This window comes from Medicago sativa, chromosome 1, assembly GCF_051527215.1.
Source record: "Medicago sativa cultivar Bolivia chromosome 1, Bolivia_mono, whole genome shotgun sequence".
Lineage (NCBI taxonomy): Eukaryota > Viridiplantae > Streptophyta > Magnoliopsida > Fabales > Fabaceae > Medicago > Medicago sativa.
The window spans coordinates 58,348,576-58,366,327 of NC_140749.1; the positions used below are offsets into that span (position 1 = coordinate 58,348,576).

Below are 17,752 nucleotides of genomic sequence, written 5' to 3' on the forward strand. Positions count from 1 at the left end.
AAGGAGGTCCTTGGTTTTTCAGTAAATATATGTTGATACTCGGTTCAATGGTAGGGGCGAAAGATCCATCACATGTGCTGTTGTTTGCAGTTCCGTTTTGGATACAAATTCATCAATTACCGGTTGGATATATGTTCGGGAAGATTGGAAAGAAAATAGCAACAACTGTGGGAGAGTTTTTGGAATATGATGCAAAAAATAATTCCCAACCATGGAGGAAGTACATACGACTAAGAGTACTTTTGGATGTTTGCAAACCATTGATGAAGACGAAGTTGAAGAAGAAAGACGGTAATTCATGTGAAGTACAAGTGAAGTATGAGCGCCTTGGTATGTGTTGTTACTATTGTGGACTGCTAGGTCATGCAGATGATTCATGTGATCTTCTATACAAGAAAGATGAGGATGACGACGTGAGACAATGGGGACCAGAATTACGTGTGGAGCTAAATCGTCATATATATGAAGGAGAAGGGAGGTCCATTAAAGAGCAATCAAAACAAGGATTTTTATTGGAGGAGGACAGAGTGACGAAAGAAGAAGGTACTTCGACGACATCTGGTTCCAAGAAGGAGAGTATGGGGAAAAACTATTTTGTCGAGCTAATGAAAAACCCAAACCTAATAAAACCAAAGAAAAAAAAAGAAGTGGAGAGAACACAATAATGGTAGAAGACAAGAAAAGAAAATACAATGATGAGAGGAATAAGATAAAAGGAGTTAAGTCTCCTGATTCCATGCAACATACGACGGTACTTGGTCCTGTAGGGGATCAAAATAAATTGAAGGACGGAGAAACGGGTGACGATATTCATTTTTTATCAGCAGGTCCTGGCAGCCAGGCTTGTCGGGAGAAATGAGTATCATCAGCTGGAACTACCAAGGTCTGGGCAACCCGAGCGCAGTTCCAACAATCCGTGACCTCGTCCAGAAGTACAAACCAGATGTAATTTTTTATGTGAGACATTGATGCATGCAAATAAAATAGAGGAAATTCGCTTGAGACTTGGATTCGACGGTGCCTTTGTCGTGGACAGAATTGGAAGAAGCGGAGGGTTGGCATGTCTTTGGAAACTACCATTCGAATGTAATTTAATTAACTATTCGACAAACTTCATCAATATGGAGGTTACAAATCAACAACATCAGCAATGGCGTTTCACCGGATTCTATGGCTACCCAGAAATAGAAAGAAGAAGAGAATCGTGGGACTTGCTGAGAACCCTGGCTCATGACAATAATTTACCATGGTGTATCATGGGAGACTTTAACGACATCCTTTCCAATGATGATAAAAGAAGTCGAACTGAACATCCACTGTGGAGAATTAGAGGGTTTAGAGAAGCGGCTATGGATATCAATCTATGCGATCTACCGTTGAAGGGATATCAATATACATGGTGTAAAGGACGAAGTGAAAGGGGACGAACAGAAGAGAGACTTGATCGTGTCATGGCTACCCAAGCTTGGATAGATTTGTACCCAAATGCAACACTAACCAATCTAATTGCAGACAGATCAGACCACTCACCTATTATCCTATAACTATTCGAAAAAGAGCGAAACACAATCAGACGACCGTTGAAGTTTGAGAATGCATGGTTAGATGAGGAAGATCTGGAGGTTGTGGTGACGTCGGGTTGGAATGGGTCAGGAGGTGATGAAGTACTCGGAAAAATTCGTAACTGTACAAAGGAGCTTGAGAAGTGGGGTACAAATATAAGGTTGCGCTTTCGAACAACTATCGAGGATTGTCGTAAGGAAATGGAGCTGATGAGAGATAAGGAAGATGGTGATGCAGTACAACGTTACAACAAAGCTAGAGACCAAATGAGTTATCTACTAGCACAAGAGGACGCATTTTGGAGGTAGCGAGCTAAAGTGAATTGGTTGAAAGATGGGGATACAAATTCAAAGTTTTTCCATGTTATGGCCAGCCCGAGGAAAAAGATAAATCGCATATCCAAGCGGCAAAATAATGACGGGGAAATAGTAGATTCTCAAGCAGAGCTTTGTGGAGTAGAAAAGGATTACTTTGATGAACTCTTCACAAGAAACACAGGTAGTATGCAACATATCCTAGATTTGATAAATCCGTGTATATCCCAACAAAATAATGATTTGTTATTAGCACCGTTTACTTTGGAAGAATTTCGGCAAGCGCTTTTTCAAATGCATTCTGACAAAGCACTAGGGCCGGATGGACTTAATCCAGCTTTTTAAAAACGATTTTGGCACCTATGTGGAGTAGAGATTTTCCATATTCGAGTTTTGTGGCTGAATCTTGGTGAGTTCCCGGAACAACTTGTTGAAATGAATATTGTTCTAATTCCAAAGAAGGATAATCCGGAAACCATGCGAGATTTATGACCTATATCTCTATGCAACGTCCTCTACAAAATCATCTCCAAAGTGTTGGCTAATCGTTTGAAAAGGTTATTGCCAAAATGCATATCACAAGAACAGAGTGCATTTGTAGAAAATAAATCGATTCTTGATAATGTCCTAGTTGCGTCAGAAATTCTACATCACATGAAGTGTAAGACCTGCGAGAAGCAGGGGGAATTAGCCCTAAAGATTGACATTAGCAACGCGTATGATAGAGTTAATTGGAGTTTTGTACAAGGCATGATGAGAAAGATGGGGTTCGACGAGAAATCGGTGAAATGGATGGGGATATGTATGACTAATGTGAAGTATCAAGTGCTTGTAAACGGCGAGAGTATTAGTTTACAGAACCCTGGCAGAGGGTTACGACAGGGGGACCCGTTATCTCCATATATATTCAGTTTTTGTGTTGATGGCCTATCGGTCCTGCTAAAAAAATATGAATCTCGAGGAGACATCCATGGCCTCAAAGTGTGTCGAGGGGCACCACTACTGACACATTTATTATTTGCAGACGATTGTTTTCTATTTTGCAGGGCGAATGTAAAAGAAGCACAAATACTACCAAAGATTCTTAAAAAATATGAAGAGGCATCAGGCCAGGCAATCAATCTGCAGAAGTCAGAGATATTTTTTAGCAAGAACACAGATCAAGCCATAAGAGAGTCTGTAAAGAATATCTTACATGTGACAGAGAGCATAGGTTATGGCAAATATTTGGGTTTACCATCGATGGTGGGTAGAAAGAAGAGAGCCGTGTTCAATCATATTCGAGACCGTATATGGAAAAGAATTCAGAATTGGACAGGTAAGCTTCATCAACAGAGCATCCACAGGAGAGCGCCTCCGAAAGCTGCCGATCGTACTCCTCATAAAATAAATAATAACAAAATAGTTAAAGACAAATAAAAATTAACCTAAAATCATAAAAAAAATTAATTAAAATTTATGTAACAATTACCTGGCAAATTCTGGAGCGATCGTCAACAAACTGGCCTGAGCTGTAGGTGTGAGTTTTCTTGTGGAGCTCATTTATATATGGCTCTCTACCCAGCTTCTTTGCCTAATTGACAAGAAACACAAAATTATTAATTAATTAGTTAGTAAAACATTAAACTATTTAAACACACACAATTTAAAAATATACATCATAAAATAAATTAAAAGAATTATTATTTTTACCAGTCTGCGGGCATGCTCTGCTGCGCTTATGCAGCCTCCCGTGTGTATGCATCCTCCTTTCTTTGATGCTATATTCTTCTTCGCCTTCTCCGATTTCTTCTTAAACTTCGTTGTCACCCAGTACTCCACCAGTTGCCTCATTAGTGGCTCCCCGATCCAATGCGACCTCTTTCCCGATCTCTCATAACGACGTTGGGCACGTCGAAGCATGTCAGAGAGGCGCACAACAGCTCTAATGTGAAAGTTTCACCTAATCCGATCATAGTACCTTGGGTTCCCGGTACACTTTGTCTGCATATTTGTTAACATATTTTAGGAAATTAATAGATTATAACATATGTGCATGTAAATTAAAATACATATTGTAACAAAAAAAAATTAAAATACATATTATGGTACGTATTAATATAACCTGAAAAATATCATACGAGGCATCCTTCTCATCATCAGGGATATCACCATATGTCTTCCAAAAATGGCGATATTTGCCCTGGATAATGTGTCTGATGGCACCGGCAGTAGGCTTGCAGGGCATGAAACTACAAATAATAAAAACTCATAGTTAAACATTACACAAATTTATAACAAAATACATATTGAACAAAAATACAATCAAGACTTACGAGTTGTCATTGGGCTCAATGAGATAGTGTTCCCTATCATCTTGCAGATCATCCGCCATCTTCGCATCATCATCATCATCAGTACCCTGCTGGGGTTGGGGCGGGGGTTGTTGTGGTTGGGGTGGGGGTTGGTGATGGTGGGGTTGGGGTTGTTGATGGTGAGGGATCATAAAGCCGGACTGCCCATAGGGAAATGGTGGTGAAGGAGAAATCTGGAAACTCGTAGGGAGGATAAAACTAGGAGGAGATGATCCATAAGCAGGGGATACTCTAGCGGGTGCAACACCACTAGCCTGGGATGACCCAGTCGATCCCTGGCTAGAAGAAGATGGTGGTACGAGGAAGGGAGTGAGTGTGGCAAGCGTGGCTGCATCCACAACGTGTGTAGTGAACCACCTCATGCGGTTCTTGCTCTTGCCTTTGTCCTCTGCTCTCGGAGGCATTGCGAATATGGTTTATCAATAAGAAAAAAAAAATTTAAGACAATATCCACATCATCAACAAAATGATATTAAAACAATAGACACATCATCAACAAAAATATATATTAAAACAAGTGATATCTTCATTCAAACTCAAATGTATTCAAGATTACAATAAATTCAAATTCAATCATTACAATCACCATTCAAGATTACAACAAATTCAAATTCAAGTGTTGTTATCAGACACATTGTCATATTCATCGACATCACCATCATCAACTTGCTTGTCTTGTTGGTCCCCTTCATTATTATCATCAACATCATCTTCATTGTCATCTTCAACTTCATTAGGCGTCTCCAAAATAGAAGGATCAACCTGGTCCCCTTCAACTTGGGAGTCATGTCAACCTATAATTTGCTCTACTTCAATTATCTCATCAACTTGATGAAGAACAAATCCAGAGAGCAAGCTTAGCATGGAACCACGGGAGGAGGCAAAGAAACTTGAACACTGATGCATGAAAATATTTATGTTAGTAAGTATTAAAAAAATCAAAACACAAAAATATAATAAGTGAAGAGAGTTTTAAATATCAAAGTTAGAGAAGTTTATTGATGTTGAAGAGTAGAGTGTATAGAAAAAATGGAGGAGTGAGTTTTTTTTCTAAGTCTCAAACACTAACACTGATGAAAATGGACTGGATTGGGTTTATATTGCCATGAAATAAGCCAGGGGTAAAACGAGGGCTAGCCCCTCGCAAACCCAGTCAAATCCTAGCTAGGGCTAGGTGATAGAATAGTAGGAAAAATGCCACGGGAATCCTGCACATTTCCGAGTGGTTAACCCCTGGCGTGTCAGCGCATATCAACTTTTCCACAACTTGAATTGACAACTGTATGACAAATGCAGAGATTCTCTGCTGACCACCATTTGCGAGGGGTTTTCCATGGCTGAACCCGTGGCTTTTTACTAAAAAAGCTGATTCATGTTAGCCAGATTGATTTTGAATTTTCACGGTCAAAATGTGCGAGGGGCATGAGTGAATTTGCGAGGGGCTCACCCCTGTCAACATCTAAGTGGTCCCGGAATGGCCTATGTCAATTTGACAGGGGTTTTCCTTGGCTTAGTCTCTGGTAAATTTTCCAGGGGTTTCATGACCCTGTCAAAATCCCTAGCAAATAAGCTTATTTCTTGTAGTGAGATCCGCAATACTATTTTTTTCAAAGTGTGTTAGATTATTATTTTTTTCCTAAATTTTTAGAAATAAAAGAAATTATTGAGGGAGTAAAGTGTAGATTTTAACATAAGAGGGAAGGGGGTGTAACTCAAGCTTGTCTTAGGGGAGAAGAGTGAAATGTTTTCTAATATGTTTTGAATAAGAGGGAAGGGGAGTGTATATTTTAACATAAGAGGGGATGGGGTGTAATTCAAGTATCTTTAAGGGGAGGGGAGTCTAATTTACTCATTAAAATTCTATCACACAAGATGAGGACAATTGGTAATAGATTTTCCCTCCATTGATTAATGTACAATCCCAAAGTGGAACTCTTTCACACAAATGTTATTCACTTTACATTTATCTATCCTAGGGGTGTTCGCGGTGCGGTTTGGTTCAGTTTTGAGCCTAAAAGTCATCTGAACCGCAAGATAAAAAATCATGCGGTTTGGTTTGGTTTGGTTGACTTTTAAAATTAAATCCGAACCAAACCAAACCAAAACAATGCGGTTTGGTTTGGATCGGTTGGTGCAGTTTTTTCGAGACAATACAATTTTTTATTTCCAACATTAAAATCGAGTTAAAAATGTAAAACACGACATATTTCCAGCAATGTTTTGCACAATGTTTTTAATTCTTTCCACATTACAATTTTATTTCCACCAAACAACATAAACCAAATTAAAAACGTGGACAAAATGTAATTCTATTATGTAAGAAATGTAAAAGACTAAGATTTTATTATTCTCTAAAAGTTCAAGTAGATCATAAATACATTTTTGAAATAAAAAGCAAAGAAGAAACTTAACAAGAGCAAAAATATGTCATTTATAAAAGTTTCCATTGAATTTCTCTGAGTATTTGTCTAGGTGACATATATTTAATTAGTGTTTTTCTTATATTGTGGTTTGGTTTGGTTTGGTTCGGTTGGTAAAATGAAAACCGCAAACCAAGCCAAACCATGCGGTTGAGGAAAAAAGTGATCCGAATACATTCAAACCAAATGCGGTTTTTTGCAGTTTCGGTTTAGGTTGGTTCGGTTTGCGGTTTTTCTATTGGATTGGTTCGGTTTTGAACACCCCTCCAAACATGAAATTAGTTTTTCCTCACATTGGCTCTATCGAAATTCGGTGAAGCAACAACATTTGATTCATCAAATATTACCATGAGGGTCGAGTCAAAATGGAAGAAGATAACACAATACTTATGAATTCAAAACAATGAGATCAAAACATTTGTGTAACGGCTCGCATAATCAAAAGGGGAATCCAACTCAATGTATTTATCATATGTTCTAGCCTGAATGTTGCAGTACATGACTTCATAAATTTGTGCTATCAACAAAATGTAGTCAAAAGTTTAATCCCTTTGTCAACATATATTAGATTTTAAAACAGCTGATGTTCCTATAGAACAAAAAAACGATTTGGCGAAATATATCATATTGCAGCCTTTGCATCAAATTGCAGGACAACATCTTTTGTAGGTAATGCAGGAATTGCCCTGCTCTTTGTCACCGTGATTGCGGCACATACATTGGCGAAATATAATGCATTTTGGAGACGTTTCTCATCCTGCCACACAAAATAACTTCGTCAACTCCAAACACACAATTTTTTTTTCTTTCTAATTCAACAAAAGAATGTGTAAAAATATCTGAATTACCTCGAAAATACTTGGGTCAGAAGCTATGTTGTAGAGAATCCCACTTACAAATGCATCACCAGCACCAGTTTTGTCAACAGGTTCAACATTGACACCTCTAACTTTGCCCTTAAAATCCTGCACAAAAATTTAGTAATCACTATTAGTTGAATGCTTGAACCTCGAAGCCAACCTTGCTCAAGTTTTACAACTTGCTATTTGTCATTGAGTGTCGAATTTGTTAATTTACATTTGACAAGTCATAACCAATATTTCAGTCCACTCATCAGAGTAAAGAGCAAAAAAAAATAATGAAATGAGGGATTATAAAACCTATTCAGACAATTAAAATCTGAGTTAAATGACTTTGGCAAACTTACCTTAGTGTAATATCTACAACCCTCCAACCCTTCGGTAACAATTAGAAGCTTGAGATTAGGGTGAAAAAGCTTGTTTAATACAAAATCATTGTCATTATTAGGATTACCACCACCAGTCAAAAAAGTAATCTCATCTTCACTGATCTGCAATACATACGAAAATAACACTTCAGATAGACTTAGAGAAAGAAAAAAGAATGAAGTGCAATGAATTTTATGAAGTGTATTGTATAAAAGTAAAAAAACTATACAAATAAAATTTACCATTATGACATCGGCTAGATCCCATATGCTCATTATACCATTTCGAGCAGCCTCGGCCGATGGCCATAGTGCCAATCTCAAATTCGGATCATACGAGAGAATGCAATCAGAGTCCTTAGCAATTCTCAAGGCAGCAAGATGAACCGACTTGGATGGCTCATCAATCAAACTCATGGACCCATAATGGAATATTTTAGCCTGTAATCAGTATTAAATTAAAATTATACAGACTTAAACCGTAAGGTCTTTGTAGCCACATTTTATAAACAAAGATGGAAATCAAAGGCACCTTCTTGATGAGGTTATGATCAATCTCTGACTTATCCAGAAGCATATGAGCACTAGGATTTCGGAAAAACAATAACTCTTGCTCGTCTTCATCTCTAAGCATAATAAAAGCCAATTTGGTTCTGGAATTAGAATTAAACCGCATGCCAGATGTATCAACATTATTTTGCTTTAAAATATCTTCCAACATATACCCAAATTCATCTGCTCCAACCTAAAACACAGATGGTGAGGAGTTAAGCTATCATCTTCTCAGCCAACATAGATTCACATTCTTAAAATTCAGAATACTACTACAAGAAGTATTATTCTTATGTACAATCTACAAGTAAATACATGATATTTCTAGGAATATTTTTTTAAACTTATTTAATCTAACAATAAGGACAGGGAAAAAAGGTAAATGGGGTGGAAATGTGAAGTTATAGTTGGTCAGGTTTAAAAGTGGTTTCTATTCGATGGGAATGAAAACTAGGAAATACGAGTAAATGGTATTCCTCAAAATGCAGGAACTTTAACCGACCATGACAATGTTACATTTCCAAGCTCACGTTTCAGGGAGTTTATTTGTATACCTTGAAACACACAAATACATTCAGAAAAGTGTAATGAATTTCAAATAAACCAACACATTGCCGATTTCTTAAATATGAAGATTTGAACAAATTAAACATGGAAGTCAAAGAAACCAAATAACCAAGTCAATAAATATACGTAGATGTACACCTTGCTTATAAATGCAGATGAACCCCCCAACTTAGAGATGCCAACTGCCACGTTCGCAGGAGCACCACCAGGAGCTTTCTTGAAAGCATACCCTTTGGGTATAGACCATCCCACTGTTGGCACACAATCTATTAACATTTCACCAAAACAAACAACCAGTCCACTTGCTTCGTTGCAGCCTTCTGTTATGAGATCATCAGAATTACCTGCAAAACAAGAATTGTTCGTTCAATGTTTTTAACGGGTAGAACTGCAGAGAAGTAAAAAAAAAAAAAAGGGGGATATATTTAAATGTGAAATACTACAAATTATCCTTATTAACACAACATCCTTGTTAAGTTATACTAATTGGTAATGAGACAAACCAGTTCTTGTGTTCAATTTATCAACTAACAAGCAAGCTCAACACATAGTCATCTTTTTCATAATAATAATAATAATTAACAGTAGTGTTTCAACTTATTTGATTTAATTTTTTGGTATGTCCAGATTATTTTGCAACTTTACATAAATTAATGTTAAGAAAATATGATAAAAAATTTCAATCTATAACTCATTCAATATGAGTGGGATCTCACTTCATTTTTCAGTCTTGTCAACAAATACCTTCAAGCATAGCCAGAGACGATTTAGCACAAAAAATAGACATTTATCAATGACATATATTTCTGAGTAGCATCATTGTGGCAGACGAAAAAGGCAGAATTTTAAATGCCGTAACCATGACTGACTGATATAACATGTAGTACCTAATAAGACCCATATCAGGTTCTCTATTCCATAAGTTACCAGCTAAACCTTTCCTTGCCTGGACAATATCAGTGATGTGCAACGTTGAGCCACTGTGACTGGGAATGAGATCATAAACTAATCCACCCCCTAATACTTCAATATTTTTAGGAAACAGCGCCAATCTTCCATGTATCACGTCTACATTGGAAATTTTGACCTACAAGTACCAATACATCTCTCAAGTTAACCCTAACTCGGAGAGAATAGCAAATAAAAGCATTATATATATGTATTCAGATGAAAAGGATGTCTCGTGGCATCGAAGAGACCTTTAATCCACAAGGCGCCGGACAAACATCAAGGGCTTCAATAGGCACGAACTCAAATCCATAAACTCTTTGAGCACCATCGGTCATTAACAACTGCAGGCACCTTTCATACCCTGGAGAACTGACATTGACAATTTCGTCAACCTGCCAATGCATTTGAGTGTTAAGTGGTCAGGTTCTGCAAAGGAAGAATATAATGAATTAACTACTGAATGAAAAGCACGGACACTCCTCGGATTAGGCGTGTCCCAGTGTCAGACACGTGTCGTGTCCGACACCGACACGACACCGACACTTGTAATTACACTGAATTATGTAATTTTTTCAAATTATTAGCTGTGTCGGCGTGTCGGTGTCTGAGTCGTGTCCGGTGTCCGTGTCCGTATCCGTGCTTCATAAACCTACCTGCAATATGAAGGGACCATCGAGAGTAGTTTTGAGCTCTTGAAATTTAATAGTTGGAAGTACAGCACTGCCACAAGAATTGAGATCGGATAACAGAAACTTCTGGAAACAGATTTCCACCTTTTCGGAAACATCGAAGCCATTTAACGAATCTCCAAGTTGGCGAAGACAATCAGCAACCTTGTCTCTCTTCAAACCAAACCCGAGTTTCAAAAGGTGATCGTAGACATCTGTCAAGTCATCGTCAGAGATTTCGACTGCTTCCGATTCTGATGGAACTTTTTGAGGCTGAACTACAGCGGTTGTGGCTGTGGCTGATCTACGGAGATGGCGGAGAATGTGTTTTGCTATTTTTCTCTTGGTTTTGTATCTTTTCCCGCTCATGGTTTTGTTTTTGTTTTGCTTCATTGTTTTCCCTTCCGTGAATTATCCTTCGCTTCCTTCTCTTATTATAAACATCAAGCAATTTGTTAACCCTAATCACTAACCCTAAATTTGCTAGTTTGTTACCCTAATCACTAACCCTAAATCCTTATTTATTAATTTTGTTACGTCTGCAGCAATTTAACCTAATTTTTTCCCGCTCATTTACTTTATTAGGTTTGCAATTATTTAACCTAACAAATTTCATCTAAAAAAATGCATCGCACCAATTTCATTCCTATCCTCTTGCCTTTTTTTTTTGAAGAAAATATTTTCTACACTTATTTGATGCTGCACGTTTGTTCTAGAAACTATGAACATCTTTATTTATTAATTTTGTTACGTCTGCAGCAATTTAACCTAACTAGAACACCGACCCGTGCGTCACACGGGTCTTTTAGAATTAACAACTGTGGTATATTTTGAACAATTGATATTTAGTTTTTTAAGGAGAATAGATTATTTTTTTTCCGATGAAACTATATAATTTTTTTTGTAATAACCCTCTGGTTCATAGAGAAAAGGGAATCTGGTAATCTGGAGTTCGATCGGAAAGTAAGTAAAGTTTAACCAAGAATTGTCCTCCAAGAATCGAACAATTCATTATTTATGGAACTTATTAACCATTTGCACTCAATTGTTTGATTTATGAAACACTATCATATGCCATTTACGTTTGCAATGAGAATAGAAAATAGCGATGGAAGACAATACATTAGAACAATCGTCATTAAAAAAAATGATGGAGAGTATCAAGACTCATTCACTATGCTCATTTACAACACAGTCTTAGACATCTTTGTGTTCCACCATCATCAATTGGTGTGACTTATATTCCCTTTTCTCTTCTCTTTCCACTTGACTTGGTTGATGTAGTATTCACATCTTTCAAACAATCCTATACAAAGCGATAAAATTAAAATTAAAACAAACTTTGAATTTCCTTTGTGTGTATGATGGACACAAACTTACATCATAGCCTAAAAGCATAGTTGGTTTATTGTAGAACGATAAAATATTCAGTTAAACACCTAATATAACATTGATTTCAAATAATAAAAGAATGACAGCAGCTTAATACAACTAATTTGACCACATGGTTCTTATTGAAAAAGAATGTCCACATAGCACAACCAAGATTTAGAAAGCACAACTTACGTCAAGCATTGAGGAGAGGATGAGGTTATAGGACACCGAAGTTTGGCTCACAAAAGACTCATGACCACATTGTACACACCAGACAAAAAACATACTGATTTTAATTTTTATATTCAATCTTCGAATAGAATGTGTGTGTAGTAGGGGTTTCAGACACTCAAACACACATTCAATCTGAAGTGTTGGCATCAAATAGGTCATTGATGTTGAAAACTGGTAGAGTAATACAACAGACAAATAAAAAAAAACATAGAGCTATCAAGTTTTTTATTTTATAAAAATTAATATAAATCTATTAATCTGGTTATTTTGCCTAGCTTAGATCTCACAGAAACAAAAACTATAAGGAGTTTAAAATAACATATAAATTTTCAACTTAACAATCAAGCAAAATATGACTGAAAGAAAAACAAAATTGGAAAAGTAAATTACCTGGCCAACATTCCCATTAACAAACACATTACTGCAGTTCAGATCTCTGAATGATGCAAGACTCATGAGTGTGCGAATAATTCAACCCCTTCAAAATCTGCCTTGACCATTTCTTCAATGCCTTCATAGAAACATGTCTGTGCTTCTTCCTATACTCTCTCAAATTCCCTCTTGTACAAACCTCAGTGATAAAATTAAGTGTGTTGTTTCGATCATCGCTCGAAACACTATAAAGTTCAATGATGTTTTTGTTTGTCAAGCTTATCAATAACCTCACTTCAGAATAAAGCCTCTCTATCATAGCAGGTTCATCACAGAAGTTCCTTAACTTCACTTGGTTACATGCTACCTCAATTACTTCTTCTTGATCGAATGCACAATACACTTTCTTTACAGCACCACATCCATATAGTTTGGGATATCTACCATACCTACCAATTGGATCAGTTTTCACAAATGCCTCGGAGTCTTTGTCGGATGAACCGGAGTTAACACTCGGCATCTATTACCACAATTATCATATAAAGTTAGTTATGAACATCCTAATATATTAGTTCTTATAAACAAACTAACAATAAAAAGTAAACAACAAAATCAAATCAATTATGGTCTTGGTCATAGGGCTAAAGTATAGGAACAGAGTAAATTACTTTTAAGTTAAATCAATATGCATATATATAACATTGATTTTTTTAGGTTGTTACACGTTACAAATATGCATAAAAATTAGCAAAGTGCATCCAAGAAAAACAACATGGATGTCCTCACATGGTAGCGGGTTGGGTGCAAATTAGTAAGTTATTTCTATGTCAAATCAAATGCATTTTAGTGGACCAAATCATAACCTATACGAAAAGCCAAAGGAAATATAGTAAAATCATCACCTAATAATATCAGTTGTCGCCACTCGCCGCAATCCTATTAGTTCTTGTGTTGCCTAAGCTCCCACAATTGCACTGTTATGAGATTCAAACACTGTGATGGCAAAAGCAAAGTCAGCCCCAATTGTGTTAGATTGCTAAGCTTATCATCTAGTTGCTCCTATGGCCTATGGAAAAAACAAACTATACTGTTTAGCTTTGTGGTTGCTTGTTTTCTAAATTCACTACTCGTTAATTTCTGGTCACAGTAAAATCAATTTATAGAAACATGTTGAGAAGAAAAATATGGAGAAATCATATTCAATTTACATTGAAAACAATCGATGAAATTTAGAAATTGGAAAAATTTCACCGTTCTTGTTATTTAGAAACTCACTTGTTCCATATAGAAAATTTCACTACCAAGGTTATATCATCGTAGGAAGCAAAATTTCTTCAAAAAAATCAAAGCAATTAGTCTTTAATGGATCAGATGAGATATAACAAAACCTATCACATATTTTCACCAAGTTCAATTTTAGGGGACCTTTTTAGGTTGATATACATGACATACATGACTCATCATCTTCATTAAAAATAGACAACTAACTAAAAAATAGACAACAATTAACCATAATCCAAAAGAAAGCATTGCAAAAAATCAACTAATTTTCTTTATCAGAAACTGTATTTCTAGAATTAAATCTGTTAATATTCTTTACCATATTCATTGTGCAGCAACGCATTCATACTTTGGCATCCACTATAAACATATCATCTACTTCAATCTTAGTTATAACAAAACAATAGAAGAAGAATATTAAAGCATCTACTTACTTACAACAGTGACAGAAATTACCCCAATCTCTTTCTTTTTATTAACTTATACTACCACTTGAAATAAGTTTTTTTGCAAGCTACATCTCTTATGGGAGCTAAAAGATCAAGCATTATCCTCTTGTCTTGTTAGTTTCAAGTAATGAGTTTGCTACAATATTTAACATGTCTGATATAAGCAAAATATTTAAGGTTCATCAAGACAGACCATACTTCAATTCAATTTCTTCATATTTATATCTAATAAGCATAAGCATTTGGTTACAATTTTATTTTACTTCGTATAACCTGAGTTTTGAAAACTAAAGTTCTTATAATATGAAGAGAATAAGGCTAATATAGAAAGAAATTAAATAACATAATGCATCAGATAAGAATCTAGTCCACACACGCTCTTGCAATTTCGGCGAAATGCGACATTAATGAAAACAAACTGCAATAACAGTAAAAACAAATTAAAAAACTCATGATGAAATAGAGAGTGAGAGAGAACTAAACCTCATGAGCAGCATTTTGTGTTTCTCGTAAAGCTTGTCAGCGAGGTTACGAAGTATGGTCGTCGACATCAATTGTTCGCCATGCCCGCCGTGGAAACAACTTCTACGAAATAGATTATGGTTGTTCAAAGATGCATATGTGAAACATAATTGAACATCAACATGGCATGTAAGTGATCAATTAAAATGTATATAAGAGACTTAGCTCACATGCATCAATCTAAGTCACTTTAGGGACAATTTGATAATGTTGTCAATTGTAAACCCAGTTGCTTTGCCTAATGTTCTTTCAGTTTTTCTCCTCTAATTTACTTTCACATTGTTTCTTCTTCCTATTCAAAACCAAAGCAATAAATAAGAACCTAAAACAACAAAACAGAGAATGAAAAGGGTGTGTTCCTACATCTATAGGAGGCATGATGTTTGATCCCTTACTTCCAAGAACTGCCTACACACATCGCAAAATAACATCCAGTTAATGTCAAATCATAGTAATGATTTTCAAAGGGGCATTTTTGTAGCGGGGGCATTGGTGTGTTGTGGAACATTGCTCAGTTCGGATTCTACAGGGATAATAGTGTCGACGGAGTCGACAGTAGTGGGGGCGGAGATTGTGTTGTCGGAAGAAACCCCTTGTGGTTGTGGCTGAGGTTGTTCTTTAAATTACACACAGAAACAAATTAGCAATTCTCAACCAAATCATTCCATTTCAAACTTAAAATTTAAATTATCTCTTAAGAAAGATACACGAATGCAGAAGACAATCATCATCGATAACCAAATGATAACAGTATTGAGAGCACATAACTAATCAAATATCAAATATAGGCTCTAAAAGTTGCTTAAAATAAATAATACAAAAGGAGAGTTTCAAATCTTTTTTGGATACTAACTTTGCTATATTTGATTCATTGCTTTCTCCAACAACTTTAAATTGTAAATTTTATTTCACATTTAGATAAAAACATATTTTTCTTTTAAATTTTTCAAAGTAATTTAACAATGAGTCTCAAGCACACAAACATGGGAAACTTCTACCATCAGTATCAATTACACAAACATTTGAAAATCCACACAATAAGATGGAAAAATTATAGAGAGCTCAATATTTAGTTAAAATACAACCAAAGAAAATAAGATTTTCACTTAATATAAAATTCAACATTGAAATCTAAGTAAATATGTTTCAAAAGCTTCTGCACATAAAAAAATATTCATCTAAAAAAATGCATCGCACCAATTTCATTCATATCCTCTTGTCTTTTTTTTTTTTTGAAGCAAATATTTTCTACACTTTTAGGTTTGCAATTATCCTTATTTTTTATTTTATTAAGTCTGCAACAACTTAACCTAATTTTTTCCCGCTCATTTGCAAATTAGGTTTGCAATTATTTAACCTAACAAATTTCATCTAAAAAAATGCATCGCACCAATTTCATTCCTATCCTCTTGCCTTTTTTTCGAAGCAAATATTTTCTACAGTTTTAGGTTTGCAATTATTTAACCTAACAAATCCTTATTTATTAATTTTGTTAAGTCTGCAACAACTTAACCTGTATTTTTTCATAGACAGTTGTTGTATGTTGCTGTTTCAAGAGTTACAGCCATAGAAGGACTAAAGATATTGATCACTGATGAAGATGGTGAAGATACCAATGTAACGTCTAATGTCGTATATGAGGAAGTATTTCGCAATGTGTGATGAAACTACATGTCAATGTACTAAAAATTTCATATTTCTTTTACCGAATTATTGATAGGATTACCGAATTTTCTTTTACAATATTTTCAGATTTCATACATTTTATGAAGTGTTTTATTTTGTCTACTATAGATTATCACGTGTTATTTTTTTCACCGTTACCAATTATATATTGCATTTTATTATTCGTATGTCAATTTCTTTACAATAAACCCGAGCGGGGCACGGGTCAAAAATCTAGTTTTCTTTTAATGCTTAATGACAGTTCTATCCCATAAATATTTCCCTCCCTAAATTTGTGATCGACATGTATTACAACTTTTGTGAATTGTGAATATGTACTTTCCTAAAAAAAAAAACTTTGTATGACTTAATTTAACGGATACTCATTTGAAATTTCAAATTTTCATACATTTTATGAAGTGTTTTATTTTGTCTACTATAGATTATCACGTGTTATTTGTTTCACCGTTACCAATTATATATTGCATTTTATTATTCGTATGTCAATTTCTTTACAATAAACCCGAGCGGGGCACGGGTCAAAAATCTAGTTTTCTTTTAATGCTTAATGACAGTTCTATCCCATAAATATTTCCCTCCCTAAATTTGTGATCGACATGTATTACAACTTTTGTGAATTGTGAATATGTACTTTCCTAAAAAAAAAAACTTTGTATGACTTAATTTAACGGATACTCATTTGAAATTTCAAATAATAGAGAAAATTTTGTACGACTTAGGGCATGTTTGGATTGAGATATTTTTGTGCTTATGAAAAATAACTTACGCAAATAAATAAGGTTTTATGTTTTTTTTTGACGAAGCTAAATAGCCCACCCAAATTGGCACCGGAGAGAATCGAACCTGAGACCTTGCGGACGAGCACACTCCCAAGACCCAAGCCAATACCACCAGGCCAACCCAAGTGGGTTTAAATAAGGTTTTATGTGAATTCACTAGTTGTTACAAACGAATATTGTATCTTCATAACCTGATTTTTCATAAAATATCTTGACAAACTTATGAATAATAAATATTGGATACTCACTTGAAAGAGTTAAAAGATCAATTTAAAAAAAAAAAAAAAAAAAAACTTAAAAACTAAACCGGTATACAAACCTTATAACAACATTTTTTATTATTACATGTTATATTATCCTTGAAACAACTTTTATTATTATTATTTCCTTAAAAAAACAACTTTTATTATTATTATTATTATTATTATTATTATTATG

General features: G+C 35.2%; 1 protein-coding gene and 1 pseudogene across 2 annotated transcripts; one reads left to right on the forward strand and one right to left on the reverse strand.

Annotated features, from left to right (window-relative positions):
* The first annotated feature begins 1,121 nt into the window (after nt 1-1,121).
* LOC146955784 (uncharacterized) lies at nt 1,122-1,871 on the forward strand. Its single transcript, XM_085748965.1, has 2 exons — nt 1,122-1,477; nt 1,574-1,871. The coding sequence occupies exons 1-2, from the start codon at nt 1,122-1,124 to the stop codon at nt 1,869-1,871; spliced, it is 654 nt and encodes a 217-aa protein (XP_085605091.1).
* Nucleotides 1,872-11,854: 9,983 nt separating this feature from the next.
* Nucleotides 11,855-15,997, reverse strand: LOC146955785 (putative serine/threonine-protein kinase WNK11 pseudogene; annotated as a pseudogene). The gene is made up of 4 exons (XR_015028916.1): nt 15,020-15,997; nt 14,811-14,912; nt 12,616-13,117; nt 11,855-11,923 (listed from the first exon to the last, which is right to left on the reverse strand). The product of XR_015028916.1 is annotated as a putative serine/threonine-protein kinase WNK11 pseudogene (transcript).
* Nucleotides 15,998-17,752: the final 1,755 nt, after the last annotated feature.

Excerpts from the sequence above, each read along its gene's own strand:
- LOC146955784 (XM_085748965.1), top strand. The coding sequence starts at position 1,122 with ATGGAGGTTACAAATCAACAACATCAGCAATGGCGTTTCACCGGATTC. Across the intron at positions 1,478-1,573 it reads ACCCAAGCTTGGATAGATTT|ACGACCGTTGAAGTTTGAGA; the intron begins GTACCCAAATGC and ends AAACACAATCAG.